The sequence below is a fragment of the Gymnoscopelus microlampas genome (genome assembly GCF_963454915.1).
Source record: "Gymnoscopelus microlampas genome assembly, chromosome: 6".
NCBI classification, from domain to species: Eukaryota; Metazoa; Chordata; class Actinopteri; order Myctophiformes; family Myctophidae; genus Gymnoscopelus; species Gymnoscopelus microlampas.
The window spans coordinates 52,965,641-52,987,586 of record NC_139943.1 but is presented as its reverse complement, the minus strand read 5'-3'; the positions used below and the strand labels follow the sequence as shown (position 1 = coordinate 52,987,586).

At 40.7% G+C, this 21,946-nt stretch overlaps 1 protein-coding gene across 1 annotated transcript in view; it reads left to right on the top strand.

The window, feature by feature from the left end:
• Window positions 1–21,946, top strand: part of cadps2 (Ca++-dependent secretion activator 2) — a 377,866-nt gene that overhangs the window by 275,009 nt on the left and 80,911 nt on the right. Inside the window, exons 13-14 of the mRNA XM_084058851.1 lie at window positions 8,258–8,445; window positions 19,343–19,444. Coding sequence (XP_083914977.1) covers window positions 8,258–8,445; window positions 19,343–19,444 — 290 coding nt within the window. The remainder of the gene's footprint in view (window positions 1–8,257; window positions 8,446–19,342; window positions 19,445–21,946) is intronic.

Sequence of the window (21,946 nt, the reverse complement as noted above, 5' to 3'; positions counted from 1 at the left end):
GAGGATCTCAGGACCCCTCCCGAAAACATTGGCTAGTGAAGCAGAACGCAGAGGGGTCAATGGGATCATAAAGACTGACCACTGAACTGGACAATATCTGATGACCAATGTTTAGCTCTCTTCCGTCTTGGCTCTTTCTTGTTTTTAATCCAACGCTATATACTCTTTGACCTTTTTAGTCCGTGACCCACTTTATTGGCTCTCGTTTGCTGTGTGTGTGTGTGTGTGTATGCCTACATGTGCCTTAACCCTTTAAGACCTGAAGCCGATTCAACTCCTGAATCACAACAGTATTCTGAAAAACGTATGTTTCTATATCAGTGGTGTTCAATCTTTTTCATGGCAAGGACCCCCAAAATTATATGTATTTGACCGCCGACCCCCATCTCAAAATATTTTGTTCCAGGGACCCCCCAGAAGCAAAGATTTGAGTTACAAATGTTCGCTTCAAATATATATATATTCAAAGATTTGCACACATTTTTACGATTTCTCAAAAATAGCTAAAGTGTAAAATAATGCTTTTTAGCTCCAATCAAAAAAATGACACAGATGCGTTCCAGGTCCTTATGGGTTAATGTGCCTGTTTTTTTTTTGTTTTTTTTGCTTATGAATGAATGTATGAGTCGGTCTTAACCCATTCAATCCCGGAGCGCATCTACACATGTCTTCTAAATCCTAAAAAAAAAAAAACGTTTTTCTGAAAACCGTATGTTGCTATAATATCAGTGGTTCTCAAACTTTTTCCATGTCAAGGACCACCCAAAATGATATGTAATTTGGTCGCGGACCCCCATCTCAAAATATTTTGTCCTAGGAACCCCCCAGAAGCAAATTTTTGAGTTACAAAAATAAACGTGCGGAAACACCATTTTGTTTATGCTCCACATATTTGGAACAAACTCCCAGAAAATTGTAGGTCTTCTGCACTGTAATTGTATTTATTTATTTTTACTCATTTTGTTTTATGCATGCTAATGACATTTGAAATAGTTTTTCCTTTACTTGATGTTTTGTGTAAAGCACATTGAATTGCCTTGTTGTTAAAATGTGCTGTACAAATAACTTTGCCTTGCCTTACATGCATACAGCAAAACAAACAGCACAGGAACAATAACAGCTAGACCAAAAAGGGTTAGGCTTCAGCTGTCGCTTGCTTATAATGCATACCCTTTTTTTTTTACCTTTAATTATACATAAAACAGAAACAAAATGTCATATTGTATCGTCCTCTTGTGATCCATATTTTATTTAGTTTTTTATTAGTAATCACTCCCCATCAAAACCTGTGAGTGTATCATCGTTAAAAAAATCACTGGCTGCCATGAGCTATCATGGTGAACTCTAATATAATTACTCAGAAGCATGCACCCACACATTTGGATGGACACACACACACACACACAGACACACACACACACACACACACACACACACACACACACACACACACACACACACACACACACACACACACACACACACACACACACACACGCACGCGACGCGCACACACCCTCTCCCCGCTACTCGCAGTACTTAAATTTGTTACCCTCTCTGCAAAAAAGCAATTATGGTTTTATTAATTAGAAATATCATGGCTGTGAAGTTGAAAAGAGAAGCTCTAAATTGCTCGGCGGTTCTCACACGGAAGTGTAAACGGTTGACCTTGAGAAAAGAAAACACGAGACAATGTGAACGGCGGTGGAAAAGATGCTTCCGCCGCTCGCGTTTTTCTAAAACGAATGATTTTTGTTTTATCCGGTTCACAAAATCAAACGCTGGTAGACGTGCGATTCACTGGTGCACACTGCTGCTAAATATTGACACGTTACCGCATTGGAAGCCACGTTCGCAAAATGCTTGTTTCTTTAATAAGAAATTGTAGTGGAGTAATAGTACAATATTAGCTTTTGGAGATGTAGTGGAGTAGAAGTAAAAGTACTGAAAATTGGAAATACTCCAATAAAGTCAAAATACCTCAAAACAAGTACAGTACTTGAGTAAATGTACTTAGTTACTTCACATCACTGGTTACCAGTACTTGCACAAGTACCATTGCTCTACTACTTGATCAAATAACCTTTCATCTTTATCAGGCAGTCATTCAGTTGCAACAAATGGCAAATAGTAATACTCCAAAGGCTTGACATTTCAGGGTGACAGGGCGTCCATTCTTTTGCCTGTGTCATTCTGCCGAGGGACTCGGTGGACGAGCGATGACGACGCTCAACGATGACACGGCGACGGCCAAGTCTCTTTGGCGCTTAACGAGGCGGTCGGCTTGTTAACAGCTAATTGAGCGGTCACCGCCAAGACTTGGAGTTGGTCGCCATCTGTTTGTCACAGAGGAACATCTTGTCACTCGTCGCCAGTATAATACGACGGACGGGGCGCTTGTTTTCCATCCCGTGCTATTCCTTTTGTAGTGTGATATTAACCCCTTAAGACCGGGAACGCATCCGTGTCATTTTTTATAGATTTCTGTGGCTATCTAAAAATAGCAGATCTACGAGCTTGCAGATCTGCATTAAATAATCGTGATAATGTGTGCAAATCTTTGAATATATATACATTTTTAACTAAAATCTTTGCTTCTGGCGGGGGGGGGGGGGGGGGGGGCGCAGAGAAATACATGTCATTTTGGGGGTCCTTGACATGAAAAACGTTTGAGAACCACTGATATTATAGCAACAAGTTAAAAAAAAAAAAAAAAAAACTTAGTATTTAGAAGAAGAGACTCGCTATGAAAAACATACATATTCAAAGATTTGCACAAAATCCTCACGGTTTTTCATTAAAAAAAATAGGAGATCTACAAGCTGGTAGCGCGGCGCCGATTGCCGTGCTACCAGCTTGTAAATCTCCTATTTTCTTCTATCTCCTATTTTTCTACCGCTCAATGAACATGTAGATCTGCTATTTTTGAATAGACCAAAGTATGAAATAATGGTTATAGCAACAAAAAAATATGCATTCCCGGTCTTAATGGGTTAATAGCTCTGACACAAAGCAGAGACAAAGGATGAGAGAGAGGGAGAGAGAGAGAGAGGGAAGAGTGAAAGTGAAAACCTCCCCAAGCCAGAGACGGCTCAGAGCAGACAGTGAGGCTCTCAAACGTTTTTCATGTCAAGGATCCACAGATTTGTTGTAAGTATTATTGGCTGCGGACAGCCATCTGCAAAGACTTTGTCTCAGGGACCCCCCGCATAAGAGAAGGTGTGTCTTAAAATATGTTTTAAGGTGATCAATGAGACTGCAAGGAGACGTCTCCTAACAGAACCACTGCTGGTCGTCAAATGATTGGCTTAGGAATGTGACAAAAACAAAAACATATCCATGAATTGAAGTCTCCATGGGGTGACTAATCGATAGAAAATAAGTTATTTTGCGGGTGAACTATCCCTTTAACCATTATTGCTATGAAACTCAGATATAGTCAGATGAATGTATCTTTTATATCCTTATTATTCATGTTAAATTGGCTCATTCTTCGTTCGGGTTTTTCATGATTACATTTACTGACTTATTTGAATGCTTGTGTTATATTCCAAGCAAGCCTATAATAAGACATTAACCCATTGATACCTGGAACACATCTGTGTCACTTTAGATGTCTTTGGCTATTCAAAAATAGCAGATCTACAAGCTCATAGCGCGGCACCGAGTGCCGCGCTATGAGCTTGTAGATCTGCTATTTTTGAAAAGTCGTAAAAAAAAAATATATATATTTTTTCCCGAAAAACTATTAGGATTTAGATTTTTTTTTAGAAGCGGCCTCAGGTCTTAATGGGTTAAAATCAAATGGTTGGGTGTTGGCTGTGTGTCTGGCACTGCGCTGATCATCACGCCAGCCTTGGGAAACAGCTAAGTGATCGTGTGTCTTTGAAAAGGTCGCCCCACCCCCTGGCTTAAATAATGTTTTATAGAATTCTGTCAGCATATTACCCATAATAAACCATTCAAACCGGGAAAGCCATCTGTGGTCATTTTAGATTGTATTATTGTCTGTTCAAAGAAATATACATATATATATATATATATATACATATACAAGCTCACGGCGCGTCAGCTTGTACATCTGCTAATTTGATACATATATATATTTTATATCAAACGTTGAATCATGTTGAGTTTTCTAACATAAATCTTCTCTTCTTGGAGGGGGGGATTTCTTTGGCTATTCAAAAATAGTAGATATACAAGCTCATAGCTCAGCACTATGAGCTTGTATATCTGCTATTTTTTTTTAGATCCTGCAGAACAGTTGTGCCAATATTTGAATATATAGATATTTTTGAAGGGAACATTTTTTTACTCAAAATCTTTGCTTCTAAGGGTCCCTGGGGAAAAAAATCTAATGGGGGGGGGTCCGCGGCCAAACACACATCATTTTGGGGTCCTTGAGAACTACTGATTTAGGAGGCATTTTGTAGAAGCGGCCTTGTGGGTCTTAATGGGTTAAAGCAACTCTCTATGAAGCACACAGGACTTCCATGTCAATATGAAGATGTCCTCTGTGTTCAATATGAATGAAACATATCAGCGTCCCATCAGTGGTGTAAAGTAACTAAGTACATTTACTCAAGTACTGTACTTAAGTAAAATGTTTTAGGTGTTTTTTACTACTACTACTCCACTACATCTCAGAGGCAAATATTGTACTTTTACTACATTACAATTATTTGACAACTTGAGTTACGAGTTACTTTGCAGATTTTGATTATTATTAACAAAACATACATTACCCACTCCAGCCCTGTATACATTTTTGACCATTTGAAAATAGCCGATCTACAAGCTCACAATGCGTCGCATCGCAACACATTGTGAGCTTGTAGATCTGCTATTTTCAAATATTTGTTTTAACATTATACATTTGAAAACGTGTGAAATGGGACATTCTGCATAATGACTACTTTCTACTTTTGGTACCTTTAAGTACATTTTTATTTCAATACTTTTACTCAGGTAAATTCAGAATTTCTGACTTTTACTTGTATTTCTACATTGCAGTATTGATACTTTTACTTAACCCATTAAGACCTGGAACTGTGTCATTTTTAGATTTGAGCTAAAAAGCATTATTTTACACTTTGGGCTATTCAAAAATAGCAGATATACAAGCTCGTAGCGCGGCACCGAGTGCCGCGCTACGAGCTTGTAGATCTGCTATTTTTGAAAAATCGTGAAAATGTGTGCAAATCTTTGAAATATATACATTTTTAAGCGAACATTTTTAACTCAAATCTTTGCTTCTGGGGGGTCCCTGGAACAAAATATTTTGATGGGGGTCCGCGGCCAAATACGTATAATTTTGGGGGTCCTTGACATGAAAAAGATTGAGCACCACTGATATAGAAACATACGTTTTTCAGAATACTGTTGAGATTTAGGAGACATGTAGAATCGGCTTCAGGTCTCAATGGGTTAAGTAAAACAATTAGAGTACTTTTTTTTCCACCACTGAGTCCAATATCCTCCTACCTCTCTCTGTGAGATGCATCATCTGGGATGACTAAAGAGTAAGGAACACATTTGGAGCGCGTTCTGCTCGTCGGTCATGAACTCTCCTGGGTCGGCCGTCATCACCCGGAGAGACCCGGCTGTCACGCCAAGAGGGTGGGCGGCGGCTCCGCCGAGGTGCTAATTTGTTAATTATTTCCTTCCGAGAGGATTCTTAACCCATTAAGACACGGGGAAAGAATCTGTGTCATTTTTTTCGTTTTCTTTGGCTATTTTTGCCCTATTTTTTCACCGAGTGCCGCGCTACGAACTTGTAGATCTGCTATTTTTTTGGAGAGAAAAACACATTTGTGAAAATGTGTGCAAATCTTTGAATATGTATATATATGTTTTAAAGCCAACATAAATAACTTCGATCTGTGGTTCTGGGGGGGTCCCTGGAACAACATATTTTGAGATGGGGGTCCGCGGGCCAAATACGTATCATTTTGGGTGGTCCTTGACATGGAAAAGTTTTGAGCACCACTGATATATTGCAACATAAGACCGTTACAGATTTGGAAGACATTTGTAGAATCCCCCAGAAGCAAAGATTAGAGTTAAAAATGTTTGCTTTAAAAAATATATATATATTCAAAGATTTGCACCAAATTCTCAAGATAAAAAAATTAAAAATAGTACTCGGTGCCGCGCTGTGAGCTTGTAGATCTGCTATTTTTGAATAGCCAAAGTCTAAAATAAGGCCTTTTTTAGCGCAAATCTAAAAATGACACAGATGCGTTCCCGGTCTGAATGGGTTAATTAGCAATGTAAGTTTCATGCCTAATTTAGTGATTAAGCGAGGGATGAATGAACTGATATGAACGCTCGTGGATTTTCAAATTGTCCCCCCCCCCCCCCCTCATCCCCTGTTTACTAGTGTTAATTTTTTCTTTTTTATTCGCCCGATGAATTAATTGTTAATTGTTTAACCTCAGATGTCTTTCGTTAAATCATTAGAAGAAGTGAAAGCTCTTATAAGATTGTTTTTCTTTCTTTCTTTCTTTTAAAGAGATAGTTCACCCAAAAAAATGTATTAGTCACCCCATGGAGACTTGAATTCATGGATATTTTTTTTGTTTTTGTCGCATTCCTAAGTTAACAATTTCAACCCAGCGGACCAGTAGGCAGCAGTCCCGGTAGGAGACACAAAGTAGACTCTTTGTGTCTCCTACCGGAACCACTGCCGGTCATCAAATTATTGGTTTAGGAATGTGACAAAAACTAAAAAATATCCATGAATTCAAGTCTCCATGGGGTGAATAATCGATAGAAAACAAGTCATTTTGGGGGTGAACTATCCATTTGAGATTGCGTCACTTCCAATGTATTGTCAGTGACAATGTAACCGATTTATGAAGTTCACTTTTACCCAGCTCAGGAACTCTTGTCAAAGAGTTTTAAGATTGTTTTTATGTTGTAATATGTTTTAACCTTTAGCAAGGCTTGTGTTTACCGTCTCATATTTATACAAGTCGGTCACAAACGTGACATCCGGACGTGATGTTACTTTATTGCAACAAATGACACCAACAACATGACATCCGTATTTGATTGGCCAAGCTTTGCGTGGGCCAGAAAGTGTAGATGTGAAGGAGGCCCCATAGCGGCCAGACAATCTAATGCTGGGGATCCTTGGAACGAAACAGGTTGAGAATTACAGCCTCACATTTACCATGAGAGCAGCTTGGTTGGCCCTGATGGTATCAAATACCCAAACATTGACTGAGGTACCACCATGCTCTCCCCACTGAGGCCCCTTTAGAACTGGTTCCGTTCTAGATTCTTGGAACCTTGGTGCTTGCACGGAACCGGCTGCACGAACCGACTTGAGTTTCCGCCAGTTTTAGAATAGCTGAATGGCCCCGGCTGGGGAGCAGGAGTCCCCGGTTGCCCCAGGTTCATTTCCCAAGCCTTGCCAGCAATGTGTTGAATATCACCGTTTGAAGTGTCCATTTCTTGGGGGAAATGTAATCGTCAAAGGCAGTTACCCTTTTATTATATTTTTTTAATGATGATTTTTTCGCTTGCTTTCGCCATTATTGTTTATATCTCATCTGCATCTTCCAACCTGTACAATAGTGACATGCCCACTTTGGTTCCCAGTTCAGGGCAAGAAAAGTATTTTTTAGTTCCAGTTCCGAACCAACTTTTAGGCTTCTTGAGCCAGTTGCACCACCTCACACTAAGTTCAAACTTAGTGTGAGGTGGTGCAACTGGCTCCTGAACCAATTCATTCATTGACTATGTTTTCACTTCCCCCCCCCCCTCGGCCAAGCTAACATTGGTCAAGCCTCACGTGACACGTGACAATACGTTGAAAGAGTGTGCTCTGATTGGCTAGTGAGACGCATGACGTATAGCGGCCTATAAATAGATGTGTCACTTTGAAAGAGTCTGTGTCTCTTTCAAAGTGAGGTAAGACAGGAATAATCACGAAATGGCTGAGAAATGGCGGAGCAATACATTATGTAGACACACTGGTGTCATCACAATACGTAATATAAATAGCTTAGACAGGATTAATCAATATTTGCTGGCGGAGACTTGTGCTCCGAGGAGCACATTTTCTAGTTTTCACTGGAAACACTCTGAACTGGTTCAAAATTAGGCGGAGGAAAAAAAAAGAATGGAACCGTTTCAACCCCCTGTGGACAAGGGTCTTACAGTGGTACACTGTATATAGCATGTCAAAGTAAATACAGATAATTCTACTGTATAATGAACGTGTATTGATTGTGTCCACACACAGGGCTGGTTCAGTCCGGGGCAGGTGTTTGTGCTGGACGAGTACTGTGCCCGCTACGGGGTCCGGGGCTGCCACCGCCACCTGAGCTACCTGAGGGATCTGATGGAGTACTCTGAGAACAGCGCCCTGGTGGACCCCACCCTCCTGCACTACAGCTACGCCTTCTGTGCCTCCCACGTGCACGGCAACAGGTACGTCCGTTCTTCTGTGCCTGTGGGAACGGGTATTTTTGGGGCGGTGTAGCCGCCCCCTATAAGTGAGTTTTGGACACCGACCAAAAAATGTGTGTACCCCCTAACCCTTCCATTGTTAATGCAAATCGATACTTTTTTCATATCAGCCAATCACATTACAGCTAGTGTCATCACCACTAACTGTAATGTGATTGGCTGACTTTGCAAATTCAGGACTGTGATTGGCTAGCGAAACACATGACACATGTGCAGCCCTATGAATAGCAGTATGGACTTTAAAAAAAGTCATTTATCCTTTTTTTAAAGTGAGTCATGTTGTGATGACCACACACCGCCCACTTCACAGTGGGTGTGATTTTTTTTTTGGTAAAGATATTTATCGACAGTGTACAAAGCAGTGGTGGAAAGTAACTAAGTACATGTACTCAAGTACTGTAAATGTTGAGGTATTTGTACTTTACTTGAGTATTTCCAATACTTTTACTTGTACTCCACCACATCTCAGAGGCAAATATTGTACTTTTACTCCACTACAACTTACTTTGTAGATGTTGATTATTATTACAAAACCTACTTTACAGCCCTATATACATTTCGACCAAAGTAGTTAATAGTTAATTGTAGATCTGCTATTTTCAAAATATTTGTATACATTTGAAAACTTGAAATGGGAAATCTGCATAATGGGTCTTTTTACTTTTGGTACTCTGATTACATTTTGATGCCAATACTTTTGTACTTTTACTCAAGTACATTTTGAATTTTGGACTTTTACTTCTATTTATGTTTATATACTTAAGTAAAACATTTGAGTCATTTTTCCACCACTGGTATAAAGTACATCCATCCATTTTTGTATTTTACACACCAAAACAAGAAAAAGCCCCCCCAAAAAAAATGTAAAGCAAAAAACATAAACAAAAAGACAAACAAAATAATAGTAATCCCCCCAAGCCCCTCCCCCTACCCCAGAATGGCACAATATTCAACATTGCGGCTTCAACAACCTTCACAGTATAATGGCAAATTAAGCGTTATTGAAGGCAGAGTATGGAGAAAAGATTTAGTTAAATATTTAGTGTTTTCTCCTGCCAGTCTGCATACTTCAAGAGTGCATGTCAGTTCCACCTGAATATTGGCTGTCTCTCATAGGAAGAATTTGAATTAAGTTTGTCTTTCCAACTATTAACTTGAATGTAAAGCCCTTTGAACTGCTTTCATGTCTGAAAGGTGTTCTATAAATAAAGATTATTATTTTTATTATTAGTATAACGTTATTCATTTCATTTTGAAGCCTGCTTTGACATCATTCTAATAACCTCTAACTTGAGCGAAATGTAACATGTTGTTGCATCAATCTGAATGTATGTCAGTTCCAGGAGAAAAAACATTATATTACCTATATTAGAATTCTCATAATTAATAAGTAACCTATTCATTACAATTAAAGCATACCAACGTGGGTGGAGTGGCACTAAACAATGTCACCCACTTGTTTACACCTGTGAAATGTGACAATAAAGTTAAGTTGAGTTGAGTATTTCACAAAGTATTTCAGTTTACAGTACATTTATTTGTGTATGTACTTATTGCAGGCATTACATTTAGTTTGACTCGGTTCCACAGATAAATATTGTGAAACTAGCCGAAGATCGTCTATTTTCACTATGTTTGCCTCTTTCTTACGTAATATTTGACAGTGTGTATTATAGTCATTAAATTGTAACTTTATAAATGTGCAGATACCCTGTATACACTTATACTGTATGCTGGTTTGTAGACTGTTGAGTGAGAAAACAATGTTGCACATTAAGCTAATCAAGCTAACCCCCCCCCCTCTCCAAATCCTCTGGGGACCCCCAATTTGGGAACCACTGCCTTGAGAAATGGAACTGAGACAGTATTACAGTACCTGACTTTCAACATGGCGTCCATATTTTGGATATGTCATTGCAGGCAAAAAAAACCCCACAATTATCAACAAGTTGCAGAGATTAGTATTAGTATTATTATTATCATTTTTGTTTTTATTTATGTTTTTAACATATCGGGTGCCAGCATTTTTTCATAACAACTTACCGTGGGTGCCAGCATTCTCCCCATTGACCGCGCTTTGCTGTTTAAAGCTTCCGTGTGCGTTACAAGCAAATCCACGCAAAAAAAAGCATCGATTCATGTTGTCCCATGAGCCTGGCTACAGCCTGGAACCATAACATTACCCTGGCGAGTTACAACGGGGGGGGATCGCGCATCGCGCATGACCGGTTTTCCCCACAGGAAACAGATTCGGAGGTATAGGCGTTTCAAAGTAGGAAATAGACAGGAAGCGGATGGGGGAAAAAATGTGTTTCCGGTGAGCGATCTGGCACTTCCTTCGCAGGATTACAATGGGTGCTCCCAGAGCTGCTCTAGCCCCGCCCGCGCGGAGAAAAACGAAAAAAACAAAAAGACTAAACTCACGGTTCAGACCGTGTTCGGCACCGAAGCTTCGGAACCGCCACTATGTAAACACACGGTTCAGACCGTGTTTGGCACCCGATGTGTTAAGAGCAAACATATCATATCTACAAGCTTTCAATGCACCGCAATGCGTTGTGAGCATGTAGATCGGCTATTTTCAGACAGACATACGTACAGTACAGAGATTGAGCTATAAGGGGAACTTTTTTATATCAATGAACAACACGTGAAATACTTTTTGCGTATTACTATGAATTGAAGCTATCGTATAAAACACCCACATGGCCAACACACGTTTTGTACACAGTGTACATAAATAAATGTTGAATACATTTCGAATACATCTCCAAAACTGCTACATTTCAGGATTCGGATAAAAAAGAAATAGCAAAAGTAGCAGATCTACAAGCTGAAAACGCGGCGCGAAAGCTTGTGGATCTGCTACGTTTGATGCTTTTCGGGTGACGCCGTAGTATGATCAAGTGGTTCTCAACCAGTGGTCTGGGGACCACCAGTGGTCCTTGAGGGGGTTCCAGGTGGTCCCCAGCTAAATGATGGAGAGTTGGTAACCAAACAGACCCTTACTTGGTAGATATTTAACTCTTGAGAGCGTAAAATGAAACCAAATGGACCATTTGGTTTCATTTTACGCTCTCAAGAGTTACATTATTGTTGAACATCTGCATTACTCAATTTAGAAGAACATAATTACTGAATGTTGAAGAATAGGCTCTATGCACAGCAGCCATTTTGGAGAGAAATTGGGCCTCTTCATACTTCCTCCACAGGTGTTACCAATGATACTAATGAAGGCTCTGTTCCATTCTGGTCAGGATGCTGATATCGTGCATGTTGGCTCACTAGAAACACTCCATTTTGGTTCCCAAATAGCCCCTTATGGTGGGTGTGTAACTCTGAGAGTGTACAAATGGAACCAAATGGACCCTTACGGGTCCATTTGGTTCCATTTGTACACTCTCAGAGTTATGGGGGTTCTTGAAAATAAGACAACCACTATGCCACACTAAATGGAACAGAGCCTTAATTAGTGTTATTGGTAACACCTGTGAAGGAAGTAACGAAGGGGCCCAATTCATTCCCAATATGGCTGCTGTGCATAGAGCCTATTGTTATTTTGATCAACGTTTGCCTGTTGTCTCTCCTATTGGTACCGACATCAATGCAGCATGGGTGGAATTGTGGACAAAATCTTATCCAACTATAACAAAATATTCTTCAAGTCTTGGGTCTGGGAGTCTAAATCTCCTCAAACGGCGGTCCCGTGGCTCAAATGCCGAATAAATGAATGGACCTTGATTTGAAAAGGGTTGAAAACCAGTAAAGTAGGCCGTTAACCCATTAAGACCTGGAACTGTGTCATTTTTAGATTTGAGCTAAAAAGCATTATTTTACACTTAGGGCTATTCAAAAATAGCAGATATACAAGCTCATAGCGCGGCACCGAGTGCCGCGCTACGAGCTTGTAGATCTGCTATTTTTGAAAAATCGTGAAAATGTGTGCAAATCTTTGAATATAAATACTTTTAAAGTGAACATTTTTAACTCAAATCTTTGTTTCTGGGGGTCCCTGGAACAACATATTTTGATGGGGGTCCGCGGCCAAATACATATCATTTTGGGGGTCCTTGACATGAAAAAGATTGAGCACCACTGATATAGAAACATACGTTTTTCAGAAAACTGTTGAGATTTAGGAGACGACTTCAGGTCTCAATGGGTTAATTTACAAAAGACACCACCAAAAGTTAAAATATTGAGATAAGAGGTTTCTGAGCCGACAGCCCCGGCGGTATTCTTAGATATGAGCAGTACATCCTTTAGCCACTTGTGGGCTTGGCTGTAAATAACCCATTAAGACCTGATGAGGACCCCCATTCTACAGCAGACATGTAATGTCTGCTAAACAGTTTTCTTAAAAACTATATATTGCTCTATGAGTGGTGCTCAAACTTTTTCATGTCAAGGACCCCCAAAGTTATATGTATATGGGCCATGGACCCCCATCTCAAAATATTATGTGCCAGGGACCCCCCCAGATGCAAAGATTTGAGTAAAGACAATTGCTTTCAAAACATATATGTATTCAAAGATTTTGCACACATTTTCAAGATTTTTCAAAAAAATAGCAGATCTACAAGCTGACCTCGGTGCCATGCTATGAGAAATCTAAAAATGACACAGATGCGTTCCCAGTCTTAATCGATTAATAGCTCTGACACAAGCAGAGACAACGGTATGCTACTGTATGAGCTTGTAGATCTGCTATTTTTGAATAGCCCAAAGTATAAAATAATGCTTTTTTTTGGTGCTAAAAATCAAAAAGATGCCACAGATGCGTTCCCGGTTTTAAAGGGATAATGCTCTGATGTGATCTCCTCAGGCAGCCATAGTTTTCTTGCACTTTTTTTCCCATCAGGCCAAGCGCCTCTTGACTTCCCTGCTGGTAAAATACTAATATCTGTGCTTTCTCTCTTTGTCCAGTCATTTAGTCAATTAGAGACATAATGATTAGCTTCTCCTGGTAATCACTGTATTATAAATGGACGGGGTGGGTGTGGGTGGGTGGGTGGGTGTTGCCGGCCCGTGTGTGTGTGTGTGTGTGTGTGTGTGTGTGTGTGTGTGTGTGTGTGTGTGTGTGTGTGTGTGTGTGTGTGTGTGTGTGTGTGTGTGTGTGTGTGTGTGTGTGTGTGTGTGAGGGGGGGGGGTCTTGTGTGGAATTGGCTTTTTGTCAGTTGGAGCTGTAATTTGAATAATTGATGCCCATTCAGTTGCTCCCGGTGCTTGCTGAGTGGGCGTGTGGATGGAGAGCGCTATGGGGCTTTGGATGGATGCTATAGAGGAGAGAACATGTCTGCACACACAGAGGGAGACCAGAAACATGTTCGAGAAAGTGGAGAAAACAACAACACGGTTTTCCAAATGGATCCGTATTAAGGGGTCCATTTGGTTGCATTTGCTAGCTTGTTACAATTGAGGCATTTTAGCAGACGCTCTGAATCCAGAGCGTTTTACAGTAAAGCAAGGTAAACACGAGGTAATTACATCAAATGCATAGAAATAGTAATCTAGGATCATAGGTAAACCAAGAACCTAAACAGTATATCCAAAAGAAATCTGTACATTGAAACTATACAAACTATAGGATGCCAGGTCAACAAATGAACCTGGCATCTCTCTGCATGACATGCTGTCTAAATTACATTTTAACCTTTGCATAAAGCCTGCAAGGTTGTCAAGGCTATAAAGCAAGTTCTACGGGCTATAGGTGGAGTCTAATTAACACTTATTTTAACAAAAGAAAATGAGAGAGACTCTTTGTTACTTGTTGTTCAAACCCACAATGTTTTGACCAGTTGGATTTGATGGTTGAACCGGAGGACAAAAAGTTTTAAGGAACGTCGATCTGTGAGAAGAATCCAACTCTTTTTACACAGACACAGGTCCAAAATGTGAAGTTAAGCATCAAGAAACTAAGGTTAATGGAGCATTAATACAGCCAGGGGGCAGCACCATGCTCTCGTCAACAGGAGGATCAACAACACATGTGGATGAGGGTCATACCGTCCTGTCATTCTGGTTATACTTACCACCCTCTCTCTCTCTCTCTCCCCTCCTGTCTGTCATCTCATATCCTTCCACTTGCCAACGCGGTCCAGATAGCTGGGCTTTACAGAAAGTGACAAGAGGTCTTTAGCCGCGGCATGCCGTCCTTCGCGCCGCCGTACGCGGCCGTGAGACGGGGGGGGGGGGGATCAAACCAAACCTCTCGTGTCACCTGCCACTCAGTCAGGGGTCTTTTGTCCCCCACACCTCTTGAGGAGATGACGGCGGGTGCTTATGCCCCTGACTGACTGACTGACTGACTGACGCACAAGGTCTCTGCCAGCTCACCTTGAGACGGCGGAGGAGGCTTTGCCGCCGGCCCCCTTGTCGCATGTGATTAAGGGAAACAGCCAGAGGGTTTGTTGTTGTTGTTGGCGGCGAAGCCACTGGCTACAGATACACGCTAGTTTATCGTTTAGTACTTAACGCTAAGATGAGTCACATCTAGCGTCAACACTCTGAACACTAAGTTAAGCCTACAGTCGCGTCCCTTCACCGTAGACACGCGCACACACACACGCATGCATGCACGCACGGACGCACGCACACACATACACACAAAGGTTGGTTTTCCTATAATTGTGAGGACAACAGTTTCGGACTGCATTGAAAATATCTGGAAAATAGCCCATCTACAAGCTTGTACACAGAGAAAAATAAAGGTGCCAATTGGCACCAAAACTGGTTCTTCAGAGTGAGGCCATAGAAGAAACATTTTTGGTTCCAGAGATGTGTTTTTCGAACACAGCAGATCTACAAGCTCACAACGTGTCGCACCGCGAACACGCTGTGAGCTTGTAGATCTGCTATTTTCGATGGATGTCTGCCTATTAATGGTTTAAGAGTTCAAAGGTTCCTCAAAGAACTTTGACCAAAAAAAGGTTCTCTACAACTAGATGAGGAACATGAAGAACCATTCAATAGATCAAATGGTTCTTTATAGTTGATGGTTCTTTGTGGAACCATATAGCCTTTAGAACCATTATTATTCTGTGTGTAGATGGGCTATTTTTCGGTATTTGATATCGCCTGTACAACTATACGTTTAAAATAGGGAAACCTCTGACCCTATAACCTCTAAATGCCTAATCATATAAGTCCTATAACCACAATCTGAATCTTTTTATAATTGTAAACCTATAACTGTAAAAAAAATCTTTTAAAATAATAAAACAAATGTTTTTTTCTATGCGAGGACCAGAAAAAATGGTTCTCACTATGTCTATTTCCAGTGGTGGAAAAAGTACTTTTTTTTTTACTGTAGTAATACTCTGTTACAAGTAAAAGTCAAAATGTAAAAGTTAAAAATGTACTTAAGTAAAAGTACGAAAGTGTTGGTATAAAAGTTAGTAAAGTAAAATAACTAATTATGCAGAATGTCCCACTTCACAGGTTTTCAAATGTATAAAATGTGTAAAAAATATTTTGAAAACAGCAGATCTACAACCTCACAATGTGACGCATTGTGAGCTTGTAGATCTGCTGTTTTAAAATGGCCGAAATGTATATAGGGCCGAACTGGGTAATGTATGTTTTGTAATAATAATCAAAATCTACAAAGTAAAGTTTTCAAATAATTGTAGTGGAGTAAAAGTACAATATGTGCCTCTGAGATGTAGTGGAGTAGAAGTAAAAGTACTGAAAATTGGAAATACTCAAGTAAAGTAAAAAATCCCTGAAAATTGTTTTTCACTTACATTCTTAAGTACAGTGCTTGAGTAAATATACTTAGTTACTTTACACAAATGTCTATTTCTCACAAATATAGTAATATAAACACACACACACACACACACACACACACACACACACACACACACACACACACGCACACGCACACGCACACGCACACACACACACACACACTCAGAGTATAGCAGCACCCTGCAGACAGTCTCAGAGCCTGTTAACCCCTACCAGACCCATTGTGCAACGGGGGTTCGAGTGCCGGGCCGCGGCTCGCATGCGCTACGCTTCATTTAGCACCGACAATGCAGTCTGCACCCCGACAAGCTGTCGCATTGCACCCAGTACCCAGCGTGTGTGTGTGTGTGTGTGTGTGTGTGTGTGTGTGTGTGTCCAGGCGTGAACAACACACATCTGATTGGATTCAAAACAGCGAAGAGGGAGGGACAAGGACGACTGAAATCAAAGCCACTTTTTTTTATTTCAAAATATTCCCAAAATATTTAATCTAATATCCATCTTATTTTTTCACCTCCCCAGTGTGTGTTGCTGCTGTTCGTTGTGACTCATGCAGGCTTCAAATGCAATTTAATTCAGAAATCATACCCAAAAACGTACTATACGTTTAAAAAGACTAAACTTATCTGACTAGTGTCTGATTTGAGAGAACGATAGAAGTATAGAGAAGAGAAGTATAGAATTCTATTTCTGCCACGGTAATAAAAAAATAATAAAAATTCCCCACCCCTCTAAGGATTAACCCGTTAAGGCCTGAAGGTTCCGATTCTAACAAAACGTCTTCTAAATCCTAACAGTTTTCTGAAAAACTTGTGTTGTTGTATTATCAGTGGTTCAAACTTTTTCATGTCAAGGACCTCCAAAATTATGTATTTGACCGCTGATCCCAAAATATGTTGTTCCAGGGACCCCCCACCAGAAGCAAAGATTTGAGTTGAAAATGTTTGCTTTAAAAAATAAATATATTCAAAAGATTTGCACACATTTTCACGATTTTTTTCAAAAAATAGCAGATCTGCAAGCTTGCATATCTGATATTTTTGAATAGCCAAAAGTATAAAATAGTGGTTTTAAGTGGTTACACAGATGCGTTCCCGGTTTTGACGGGTTAATAACTTGATTTGTGTGAGACATGATGATGAACAGAACCAGCTCTCCCGAGGGGGCTGTCCGTCAGTTTTGATGAAGTTCTGCATACAGAGGGCGGGGAGGAAGAACCAGCTTTCTGTCACCGTGATCCTCAAACATCTTCATCTGGGTGTTTAAGGGACAAGAAGAGGACAGACAGGGGGGGGGGGGGTGGAGGGTCCCCAGAACATGACATTCTCTCGCCCGTACCCCCCTTTTAGCCTCACATGAAAGACCCAAGCTATTCTTGCCTATTACATGAGTGAGCACGCGCAACCCCCTCCCCCCCCTCACACACACAGCCCCCCCTCCCCAGCGCTATCCCCCCCTTTTATGTTCCTTTGGGATTAGCTGGTGCTTGTTAAATGGGGGGGTTTGGAGGAGGAGGGCGTGGGGGGCTAACGGGGGGGGGTAATGAATTGACAGATTTGTAGGAAACAACGAGGTTTATAAGTTGTGCTAACAAGTGGCGCTGCCTGTGTGTGTGTGTGTGTGGGGAAGAGACGCTTCACGTTGCTAAACAGGGAACGTTTTGGGGGGCCATTGAGTTTGGAGTGGGGCTCAGGAGAGGCCCCGGTGTTCAGCGCACAATGCGTTACAAGTTGTCCCCCAGTTGTCCCCCTCGGCCTCTTTAGGTCGTTCGCGGTGCACTTAAAACGACGTCCTTGTTCTCTCGTAAATATTATCCTAACATTTTTTTTTTGCGATAACAGAATTACTTTAGGCACGTTTGTTGTTTTTTTAAGTGCGGGTAATGTGTGAAGAATGTTTGTTTTAGCTGCCTATACGTGTGTGTGTGTAATACATAATAGGCAGCTAAAACAAACGTACCGTTCAAGTATGTTTGTTTTGCCGAAATCAAGTTATTAATCCTTGGAAGGGTGGAGAGAAAAAAAAAGTAGTACCTTGGCAGAAATAGAATTTCTACTTGAATTATGTATTTTGGTAATACAGTATGCATCCGAAAACACATCCCAAAAAAAGCTAAATATTTCCCTATTGATCTACTTAACCCATTATGACCGGGAACGCATCTGTGTAATTTTTTGATTTATTTGGCTATTCGAAAATAGGAGATCTACAAGCTCATAGAGTGCCGCACTATGAGCTTGTAGATCTGCTATTTTTTTGTAATCGTGAACATTTTTGCAAATCTTTGATATATATATATATATATATATATATATATATATATATATATATATATATATATATATATATATATATATAATTTTAAAGCGAAGTAGCAAAGTATGTTGCTATATATATATATCAGTGGTTCTCAATTTTTTTCATGTCAAGGACCCCCAAAATAATATACATTTGGCCGTGGACCCCCATCTGAAAATATTTTGTTCCAGGGACCCCCAGAAGCAAAGATTCGAGTTAAACATGTACATATACATTCAAAGATTTGCACACATTTTCACGATTAAAAAAAAAAAAAATAGCCAAAGAAATCTTCAGTGACACAGATTTGTTCCCGGTCTCAATGGGTTAATGAAGATTCTTTGTGTTTCTTCTTGCCTTTTTATTTTATTTGGTATTTTTGAACGTGGCACTGCCACACACACACACACACACAGAGCTGGTTTGTTGCAATCAGAGGCTGATTCTGGCTGATGTAGGGGCTTTTATAAGAACAACCGCCTCGCTTTTCTTCTGCTTTTTTTTTTTTTACCTCCAGGCGAGCGCCGTGCGAGTGTCGTTTTGAGAGGGCTGCTTTTCTCTTTCAGCTGCAAAAACACACCCAGAAAAGTCAAGGCTAGTCATCATGGGTAGTGATTGCATTCTTTTTTTTTCTCCTTTTTTTCTCTCCCCGTTTCCCTGAGTGTCTATTCAGAAGAAGGTATAAGGGAAGGGGAATTGAAGGCTTTGCAAACATTAAATGAAACGTGCAGCTAACAGGTTTTTCTTTGTCACATTTTTTTTTCTCCTTCTCTTTTCTCTCTCCCCCGTGTTGATCATCGTGCTGCAGGCCGGATGGAATGGGCACCGTTACCGTGGAGGAGAAGGAACACTTTGACCAGATAAGGAGTCGACTCATGGCTCTGTTGGAGAACCAGATCACACATTTTAGGTACAAAAAAAACACACACAGGATTTATTTTTTTCTTAAAAATGTTTGCTGTAAAAACCTTCACTATTACGTAAACCCATTAAATACCTGAGGCCGATTCTACACAAATGCCTTCTATATCAGTGGGTCTCAACCTTTTTTGTGTCAAGGAATTCAAACTTTTAAAAAAGTTTCCAAACCTTTTCGATGTTTTTTCAAAAATAACAGATGTACAAGCTCGCAGCGTGGCACAGAGTGACGTGCTCTGAGCTTGTAGATCTGCTATTTTTTTAATAGCCAGTGTATAAATGGATAAAGTGGTTAAAACGATGTACATAATGCTATTTTTGAAAATAATTAGAAAAATAATGAGATTTCTCCGGTGGTGGTCCCTGGCACAAAACCTCTTCAGACCGGGGTCCACTCCCCCAAATACATATTAACTTGGGGGTCCTTGCCACGAAAAAGTTTTGAGAACCACCGTTCTAGATCTATCAATTTTCATTTCAGCAATGTTATCAACTTGACGCGTGTTCATTGCCAGTCAGCACCATCATACCAGAATCAGAATCGGCTTTATTGTCACATCACAGGTTTACAGAAGTAAAAAAAGTGGGTGAAATGTTTTCGTGCATAGTTCCCATCGTATCGTTATTTCCATCGAGAAAAAGAAAGGGAAGAAGAAGAAGAGGGGGGGGGGGGGATCAAACAAGAAGAAAAAAAAGAAAAAAAACTACATATTTACACATGGTACCTGAGATAAGATATAAAGGTGTGTAAGCATAGCAGCAGACGTGTACTGTGCATGATACATATACTTATGGACGTTAGTTAAGATGCGAGAAAAAACACAATAAAAATACAAAAGTCAGTGCGTTTAATTAAGGTGCAAAATGTCGGTGCGTGTCGAATCCACATATGGTAGACCGACACTGGTATAATCCGCAAGTATAGGTCCATGAGGAAGAGCAAAAGAAACCACAGGTGCTGCAAAACGACGTCCACGCACTCATGCTTCGTGAGACCTTTAGCACATCTGCGCCGTGCCCGCTATTATTCACCGGGCCCGGTCCGTCGCCTCCATGTGTCGAACCCTTTGTCCGCCGCGGTGTGAAAGTGGTTCAGGACAGAGACCTTGAGTGATGGTTTCGCTCAATGGGAGCCCATGTGCCATTAACTGCCCTGAAACGGCCACACGAGTCCTTAAGAGCCCCTTCATGGTGACTGTGAGGAGGCCCTTCTCCATCTGCTCCTCAGAAAGGAGAGCAGAGGAGCAGGCAAGGAATTAGAAGAAGGCTATCGGGGTTCATGGTTGGGGGAGGGGGGGGGGGGGGGCGCGGTGCATCAGCAGGAGGCTTCTAGGGCATTCACGACTAATAGTTGTTGACTACTAACATACATAAAGTAGTCGACTAGTAAAGTAGTTGTGGATATATATCATATGTTTCATCCAATAACATTTATTTTTTTTAAAGATATTTTTGGGGGCTTTTTCTGACTTTTATTTTGACAGAAAATGGGGAGAGAGATGGGGGGGGGGGGGGGGTGACACACAGCAAAGGCCGTCGGGATCGGGAGTTGAACCTGCGACACGCTTTAAGACTGGATTACAAGCCTATGTGGTGTGCGCTTGAACCGCTAGGCCAGCAGGCGTCCCAACAATAGACGTTTCTCATCGAAAACGTCTCAGATATGCGTCCCCGGATCGCTGGCGTAGCGGTCCGGGGCACCTAGGCTACAATGTAGCCTGACAGCGCATTGCGGGTTCGAGTCCCAATCTCAACAGCCTTTGCTGCGTGTCACTCCCCCATCTCTCTCTCTCTCTCCGTATTTCCTGTCAGCCGACTGTCCTATCTATAATAAAGGCATAAAAAGCTCAAAAATGTATCTGAAAAACACAAAACGCCTCCGTTGCAACCAGTAAAGCATTAAAATAACGTAGACGGGACAAACCTGGTTGTATGTGCGGTGCGATTTAAGGAGTTTACGTCCGCTGTTTGAGCGCTCCCCACGCTGAAGGCACAAGTCATATATTATGACAAATATGATTATTAACCCATTGAGACCTGAAGCCGATTCTACATGTCTCCTAAATCCCAACAGTTTTCTGAAAAACGTATGTTTCTATATCAGTGGTGCTGAATCTTTTTCATGTCAAGGACCCCCAAAATTATATGTATTTGGCCGCGGACCCCCATCAAAATATTTTGTTCCAGGGACCCCCCAGAAGCAAAGATTTGAGTTAAAGATGTTCGCTTTAAAAATATATATATTCAGAAGATTTGCATACATTTTCACGATTTTTCAAAAATAGCAGATCTACAAGCTCATAGCGCGGCACTTGGTGCCGCGCTATGAGCTTGTATATCTGCTATTTTTGAATAGCCAAAAGTGTAAAATAATGCTTTTTAGCTCAAATCTAAAAATGACACAGTTCCAGGTCTTTTAAGAGAACAATTATTGTTTCAGATCCCCACAGCGTCATACAGCGGCGTAGATGTACTGCCCTGATTTATAAATGAA